The sequence below is a fragment of the Marmota marmota genome, unplaced genomic scaffold (genome assembly GCF_001458135.2).
Source record: "Marmota marmota marmota unplaced genomic scaffold, marMar, whole genome shotgun sequence".
NCBI lineage: Eukaryota > Metazoa > Chordata > Mammalia > Rodentia > Sciuridae > Marmota > Marmota marmota.
Genome location: NW_026000016.1, coordinates 33,269,348 through 33,278,006, shown reverse-complemented (window position 1 = coordinate 33,278,006; position 8,659 = coordinate 33,269,348). Strand labels below are relative to the sequence as shown.

At 38.8% G+C, this 8,659-nt stretch overlaps 1 protein-coding gene across 7 annotated transcripts in view; it reads left to right on the top strand.

Moving 5' to 3' along the window:
- The window catches only part of Prox1 (prospero homeobox 1), a 60,733-nt gene that overhangs the window by 7,343 nt on the left and 44,731 nt on the right, over positions 1 to 8,659 (top strand). For 4 of the 7 annotated variants that reach the window (XM_048809397.1, XM_048809395.1, XM_015483650.2 and 1 more), the window contains exon 2: positions 6,792 to 8,583. In XM_048809397.1, the coding sequence (XP_048665354.1) occupies positions 6,859 to 8,583 (1,725 nt within the window). In that variant the 5' untranslated portion in view covers positions 6,792 to 6,858. Of the gene's footprint in view, positions 1 to 605; positions 4,752 to 6,791; positions 8,584 to 8,659 lie in introns of those variants that run through there. The other 3 variants (XM_048809396.1, XM_048809394.1, XM_015483649.2) reach the window with 3 other exon arrangements.

Below are 8,659 nucleotides of genomic sequence, written 5' to 3'. Positions count from 1 at the left end.
GGATGCAGACGGTCAGAAGCGGGGGTGCGAGGGATGGGCGGAGTGTGCAGGGGGGGGGGGCGTGAGATATCATCCAAAGTCCAGTTTAGCAAGTTGTTGGCTCTTCTGGTGTGACATCCAGTTAGTCCTCCTGCTAACACTGAGCGTTGATGGAGGGAGCGATGGGGGTGGGGGTAAGGGGGGGAGTAGCTTTCCACACTCACTGGTCTCCCGCCCCTTCCCAGCTTCTTCGGAAGTGGAGAGTCCTCCAGGCAGAGAGCAGAAACAGAAGGAGGGGTTGGGCGATAGTCTTAAATAGCCCAAGGAGGCAGGTTGGAGTGTGAAACTGCTGTTCTTGGCAACCCAGAGCCCTACTCCGCCTGGGGGAAGGCTGGGAACTCACCTGCTTGTTTTTATTTTTCCAAGAAGGTCTGTGTTGTCTCCTTAAGCTTATAAAAACAGAGTACAAGGTGGCCTCCTCTCAAAGTCAAGGCTAGAAGATTCTCTCTTTTTTTTTCTTTTCTTTCCCCTACCCCCTCCCTCTCTCCCCCACACTCATGCCCTCCCTTACCAAAATAATAATAATAATATACCCCCACCCACCCTCCCACACACATACATTTTCTTTCCTAAACTAGGTAGGCAGAAGTCTATTAGCAGAGTGCGCATGGGCAGGGCCTGACAGGTGTGTTGTGTCAAGAAAGACAGGTGCAAATTTCCTCTGTGTCTGTGTGTCTGTGTGTTCCAGACCACAAGGCTTGCTTGAGGGTTGTAGAGGTTTATGAATTTATGGTCGTCCTGGTTAATAGGATTGTCTGGGCTAATGGGAATTGGGCTGTTGTTATGTTTTTAGCCCTGTCCTGTGAGTTCTTTGGGAAGGGATGGGGGCAAGTCTGTATGTATTTGTTTATTTTTCTTAAGGACGTTGGCAGGCTGCTGCTGAGGCCATGTTTCAGGCTTCTGTCTGCCAGTGGCCAAAAGCACCCCCACTTCAGGCAGCAGGTGGAGAGAGATTGACTTTCCCTTTGCTTCCCTCCAGTTTATGCCTGTCTCCCAGGTCTGTGCTTGGCAGAGAGAGAGAGAGAGAAGTCCTTTGTGTGTGTGTGTGTGTGTGTGTGTGTGTGTGTGTGTGTGTGTGTGTTGGACAGAGATGGGTGTGTGTAACTGCCAAAAATACCAATGTCAGTTTGAAAGTGTTACTGGTGTTAAAGCTTATCTTTTTAGCATGCTTTCTCCCTGTCCAGAAAGAATAGGTATGTGAATAAACTTTTAAGTCATATGTTAAATACTGTCATAAAGTAGAATTCACTTGTCATTGTACCAGATATGTGCCAGATGTCCTAGATATGACTTTGATGGAGAAGAAAAATCTCAAGTACATGAGAGGTAACTGTGCTTTTCTATTTGATGCAAGATTCAGGCGGCCAGTTCTATGAAGAGTTGCTTGCAAGAACTTCTGAGTATTTTCAAAATGAAATAGACTGTGTGTGGTGAGGAAGAAAAAGGAGAGTGTTCTAGTTAACCTACTCATGGATATGTTTATATAATGGTAAATAGATGAATTTAAGGACTGCAGATTGATGTGTGAGGGAGGATTGGGGGAATTCAATGTGAGGACTCTGTGGATTCTTAAAATTTGACCTTTTAAATTTTTGCATTAAACAGGCTCCTTCTTTAAATTAAGTTGCATAGAAATAGGTTAGATGATAAATGGTTTTTCTTGGCTTGTTTTGTTGTTTGGGTGGTTAACATTGTTTCCATGAAAATAAGATAGTATGTGTCATTTATTCTTTAAACTTAAGCATCAAAGCCACCCCTCCATACTTTCCTTGGATGCTTTTGAAGTTCTTTTGTAATTAAAATGTCATCTATGGCTATGTTCATTTACTTTATTTTTAATAGGGATTATCTGTGCTTGGCACTTATTGATATTTTATGTGTTCATTATGCAGAATTCTATTTAGTTTAATCACTACTTTGTGGTGGGGGGAAAGTCATGCATACATAACATGCATCTTTGTTCTCACTTTATTTCCTAGCATCACTCTTCTATAAGCAGCACATGCAATCTTAAAACCCAAGCTAGCTTAATTCATAAGTTGCCAGACTTATTCTTTAGTTGTTCAAATTCAAAAGGCCTTTTTTTTCATCAATTTCCTATATCATTTCAGGAATTAGCTCAAATTTTCAATGTTAATATGAAACTTTTTACATTTAGGACAAAAAGGAAATTGTAAAATGTTATTGATATTATAGTATGAAAGTGGATTCTGAATGATGTGTTAATATAGTATTCTAATTGTTTGTATAAATTGGAAGAGATATATAAGAAGAATTTCTCAAGCCTTTTTTCCTAATGTATCTAAAACCTCAAAGCTTAGATGTTTAGAGTATCCCAAATTTCTGCAAAAAGGAAAAACTAAAAGTGTATTTTCTTAAGATTATTTTTCATACTCTTTTATTTACCCAACATGGCGAATTATTACTTTTTAAATAAGTAGAGATTTATAATTTGGGCACATCTCAGAAAATGTTCTGTGTTCATTTTGCAGGTGAAAAATATATAGAATTTTTAATAGAATCATAAATGAAATAATTACGATTTGAGAACTCTATCATGATAGGAAAATTTAAACCCTTTCAATACAATCTTAGTTAATGGAAGTATTAACTTATGCCAATTGGGTTCTTCAAAATAAATATCAAAGGTTTTCTTACCTGACAATAAGAAATGTATCTAAAGGAAAAGTTGTTAAATAACAGATATGAACTCTTGAATACAGAGAAGGGAGCAGCTTAGTGATATGGGGTGGGGGAAGTACCTAAATCAAATCATCTGATTATTTTCCCCCTTGAATTACTGATTTTCAGATTGATTAAAAAGAGTCTTTGTTAACGATATTCCACTTAACATTTCATAACCAGGTTAACCCAAGTAGATTGGAGATCCATTCAAAAATGACTTTCTAAAAGAACTAAAATGTAAGCAATTTTTCCAAATAATTTTATCAACAAAGACAGATAATCTAAATCCAAGCAGGAAGCCATGCCAACCTTATATTCTCCCTGTCTCATAAAAGATTTGTCTGAACTATCTGGATAATTACCATAATGAAACACTTCTTTGTCCAGAATCTGGACTCCAGATAGATGCAGTAAAAGTTGCATCCCCTTCCCCAAAATAGCTTCTTTATTAGAGTGGAGCACTGAGCTACTTTCTGCTTCATATTGCAATGTTCCTTTGAAATTCTTTACTGAAAATTCTTCTCTAGTAACATTAAGTCAATCACGATTCTTAGAACTCTCTCTTTTAAATAGAGTGTCAGATAATTCCAATTTCAATGAAAAATCTTTTGGAATAGTTAAAATCTGTTCTTATCTGTTGTCTGTTCTTATCTCTTTCTGGGAAGAATCTGCTATGTTAAGATATCTGTTGCATGGGAGTTATTAAAGCATTTGTGTAGATTAGATGCCAACTGATGCAGCAAAATATTCAATAATTTAAAAATTCTATATAGTTTTTCATATTAAAGAGGACTTTATAGGAATAGAGTATGTGTATTTGATCAATAATAATTTGGGTTCAAAGTCTACATCAGTATTTTTTTTATTCTTGCTGATATTGATATTTACCAGTGCTGATCAAAAGGTTTCATATTGCCTAGTTAAATCAGAATTAACCTTAAAAAATTGTGAGAATCAATTATAATCATAGCTGAAACACTATGGCTTAGTACATATTTTGAGAAATTTAGGAGTTTTTGAAAATCTTAATGGAGAAGACAACATTCATGATAAAGTCATTCCATAGCATCCTTTAAATTCTGAATTGGAAAACCATGGAAACACTTAGAAAAATGTTTTCAAGTGATTTAGTTTACATTATGGTCATTTGATAGAGCATTTTCTTATGTGGTGAACATATCAGTGTGTGTGTGTGTGTGTGTGTGTCTTGTTTGTGAAACATGATGTTATTAAAGTACTGTCAGCCAGTTATTATTTATCTTGCCTATAGCCTCCATGGGTTATGGTCCCAATGTATACTATCACTCTATCTTTATTTCTAAGTTTAGGTCTAAACTTTATAGAGATATATATTTATTTGTTCCTATTAATATGATGTCTTTCTGGATTAAATCACTTTCTCTACTTTTTCTCATTTGTTTTGTTCTATGTATTATGTCTCAGCTAGACATTTTACAATAAGACCCCAAAAGTGTTTAAATTTTATTAGCCCCAAATAGAAAGGAATCATGATTTAATTTTAAAATGTGAAGCAATTGAAAGATAATTTCAAAAAAATCAGTTTAGTTTGGTGAATTTGAAGAGAGTTACAGGATTATCTTGTTCTTAGCAGACTGGATGAGCATGTTTAATTAACACTTATTCTCCACTGAAGATGAAAGTATCATGTCTCTCCACCTTAGAAAGAGCAGGGCCCTCCTCTTGGCTCTGGCATGAGGCAGGGATGCAGCTGTTGATACCTAGGCTGGATGAGAGGACGTGCAGATGATACAGGTAAATGGCAGTTTGGAAAAGGAGGATGCCTGGGGATGACCTTGTGCACATCAATGAAACTGGTCTATTCTTTCTGAGGCTCTGCATCAGAGGTGATCTTCTAGTAGTAAGATGGGCAGGAAAGTCCAATTTGGGTGTTAAGGTGAACAGGGAGAGAAAATACTGCAGGAAGTTTGTTCAGTATTTGATTGGATATCCGTGTGCTTTGCAGGTGATATTAAAAAGAAAAGGATTTGCACACAGAAAGAAAAGAGGTAAAATTTTAAAATAATGACAGTGAGCTCTATTTCTGGAAAGCTGATATATGCACAAAAGAGTTTTCTTTGTAACCCCCCACATTTCCAAGTGTTCCTGTGACTTATAATCCAGCCTTTTTCTTGTTCTTTCTCTTACCTGACAGCCACACCTGATTTATCATGTCTAATATTTTAGTGAAATATTTGTCACGGTATTTTTGTATTCCTGAAACCAATTTCATTATTAATGTGTGAGGAGTCTCAATTACTCTGAATTCAGTCTTCAGCCCAATATTATAGTTATTGAGATGTCTTCATCCCAAGTTCATAAAATTTTATCCTGAAGCATATAAAAAGTATTTCATCCTCAAGTGTACAAAAATATATAGAAAGAAACATCATCTTGCTTTCATGGTTACCCTAAAGCAGATTCTTTTTAAGAAGTTTATCTTCATGTACACCAAAAGCTGCATGATGAAATCTTTGTTGCATTAAAAAAAAAAAAAAAAAGAATACATATTGTTGCCATGTAAGCATTGAGCATTTTCTTGATTTTTGCAGGTTATTTCATGCTGAAATTATGCCTATTTGCATGGATAGTCATTCTTTAAAACTAGCCACAGATGCAGTCCTAGGGAGCACGTAGATGTTTTTACAGGTGAACCGAAAGAGATGGGAGCTGTTCCAAACACTCTGCACGCTGCCTTTGGCAATAGACCCTGTTATTGTGAAGATGTGCTCTGTTAAGCAAACGTGAAGTTCAATATCAGATAAATCCAGCATGAAAATATATTTTCATTTTCTTCAAAAATGCTAAATGTAAACAAAAAGATGTGACATTTTGCATGTACACAAAATTTGGGGTTAGCATTGCTAGTTAATAAGTCTCACAATATGTCAAGTGCCTTTTATAAAATGCAAGCAAGGATGTTCCCATTTTATATTGTGTCCCCAAGAAACAATGGAAGTTCATATACAAAGAACCTATTTCCCTTTCTCACATATTTGATTGATGTTATTTTCTTTCTTTCTATATCTTCAATCAGTCATTTTTTTTTCTGTTTTAATTTTTTTTCCTTTCCTGTTACTTGGCATAGGAAATAAGATTCACAAATGGAGTATGTTAAACCATTTCTTTAGGTGTTTGAAGTACAATTTGGGCAGATTTTAACAGAAGAAAACTATACTAAAGATGTACTTTGCCTAGTCCATAGTTTATTGTGCCACATATTGATTTTTCAAAAGTGACATTTTTCTTTTGCAGAACCCAACTTTCTAATAATTAAAGTCATCAAAAGGACATTGTGAAAATTTATAAATATTCTTGGTTATAGAAAGATATAGCCACAGATACCATCTTCACATATGATTTCACTAATAAAAATGCATAATATGCTAAATAAGCAGACTTGTAAAATGAGTATTTGTGAATTTCTTTCAATGCTAAATTAGCCATTTATGTTTGAAAGATGCTGATTGGGATGTTCTTCACATTTCACATATGACAAAAAATATTTTAAACTTCAGTAATAAAGGGTGTGTGTAAAATATTTGCATTTATTTTAGAGTCTTTTTCCTTCAGTAGCATTAAAACCACAATAGTTTTAATGCAGAAATGGAATTTTTCATCCCAATTTCACACAGTCTCAAAATCTAACCTTATTTCTTAAGTATAGACCACTTTCATCTTCTTTCATAATATGAATTTCAATGCCCAAAATTTAATCAATTGGTTGTCAGAGGCTGTGTTCTTATAATCTACTGTTTCTTCTGAAGATAAACAGTATCATTTTAGGCATTTGTGAAAGAGAATCATATTACTGGTGCTTAAGCAGTTTTTGCTTTTTTTTTTTTTTAATCTTAATCCATCTTAAACCAGTGGAGCAGAAATATTTAAAAATGTTTCATTTCAAGCAGAGTGCATAATAAATTGCAATAATTGTAATGTGCCATAAATCCCAGAGCCTATGCATTTTGCATTTGATTCAGGATTGAGGTCAGGAAATTTGGAGAAATTTAAAGAAAATGATTCATCAGTCCTTTTGTTCTGTTGGCCAGGGTCCCGGGATTCTTGAGCTGTGCCCAGCTGACGAGCTTTTGAAGATGGCACAATAACCGTCCAGTGATGCCTGACCATGACAGCACAGCCCTCTTAAGCCGGCAAACCAAGAGGAGAAGAGTTGACATTGGAGTGAAAAGGACGGTAGGGACAGCATCTGCATTTTTTGCTAAGGCAAGAGCAACGTTTTTTAGTGCCATGAATCCCCAAGGTTCTGAGCAGGATGTTGAGTATTCAGTGGTGCAGCATGCAGATGGGGAAAAGTCAAATGTACTCCGCAAGCTGCTGAAGAGGGCGAACTCGTATGAAGATGCCATGATGCCTTTTCCAGGAGCAACCATAATTTCCCAGCTGTTGAAAAATAACATGAACAAAAATGGTGGCACGGAGCCCAGTTTCCAAGCCAGCGGTCTCTCTAGTACAGGCTCCGAAGTACATCAGGAGGATATATGCAGCAACTCTTCAAGAGACAGCCCCCCAGAGTGTCTTTCCCCTTTTGGCAGGCCTACTATGAGCCAGTTTGATATGGATCGCTTATGTGATGAGCACCTGAGAGCAAAGCGTGCCCGGGTTGAGAATATAATTCGGGGTATGAGCCATTCCCCCAGTGTGGCATTAAGGGGCAATGAAAATGAAAGAGAGATGGCCCCGCAGTCTGTGAGTCCCCGAGAAAGTTACAGAGAAAACAAACGCAAGCAAAAGCTGCCCCAGCAGCAGCAACAGAGTTTCCAGCAGCTGGTTTCAGCCCGAAAAGAACAGAAGCGAGAGGAGCGCCGACAGCTGAAACAGCAGCTGGAGGACATGCAGAAACAGCTGCGCCAGCTGCAGGAAAAGTTCTACCAAATCTATGACAGCACTGATTCTGAAAATGATGAAGATGGTAACCTGTCTGAAGACAGCATGCGCTCTGAGATCCTGGAGGCGCGGGCCCAGGACTCGGTCGGGAGGTCCGACAACGAGATGTGTGAGCTGGACCCAGGTCAGTTCATCGACCGGGCTCGAGCCCTGATCAGAGAGCAGGAGTTGGCTGACAACAAGCCCAAGCGAGAAGGCAACAACAAAGAAAGAGACCACGGGCCAAACTCCTTACAACCCGAAGGCAAACATTTGGCCGAGACCTTGAAACAGGAACTGAACACTGCCATGTCACAAGTTGTGGACACGGTGGTCAAAGTATTTTCGGCCAAGCCTTCCCGCCAGGTTCCTCAGGTCTTCCCACCTCTCCAGATCCCCCAGGCCAGATTTGCAGTCAACGGGGAAAATCACAATTTCCACACCGCCAACCAGCGCCTGCAGTGCTTTGGCGACGTCATCATTCCGAACCCCCTGGACACCTTTGGCAACGTGCAGATGCCCAGTTCCACAGACCAGACAGAAGCACTGCCCCTAGTTGTCCGCAAAAACTCATCTGACCAGTCTGCCTCCGGCCCGGCCGCTGGCGGCCACCACCAGCCCCTGCACCAGTCACCTCTCTCTGCCACCGCAGGCTTCACCACCTCCACTTTCCGCCATCCCTTCCCCCTTCCCTTGATGGCCTACCCATTTCAGAGTCCATTAGGTGCTCCCTCTGGCTCCTTCTCTGGAAAAGACAGAGCCTCTCCTGAATCCTTAGACTTAACTAGGGATACCACGAGTCTGAGGACCAAGATGTCATCCCACCATCTGAGCCACCATCCTTGTTCACCAGCACACCCACCCAGCACCGCCGAAGGGCTCTCCTTGTCGCTCATAAAGTCTGAGTGTGGCGATCTGCAAGACATGTCCGAAATCTCACCTTATTCGGGAAGTGCAATATCCTTTTATTTCCCCCCTCAAGAAACAAACAAAACAAAAAGCCAAAAAAAAAAAAAAAAAAAAATTTTTTCTG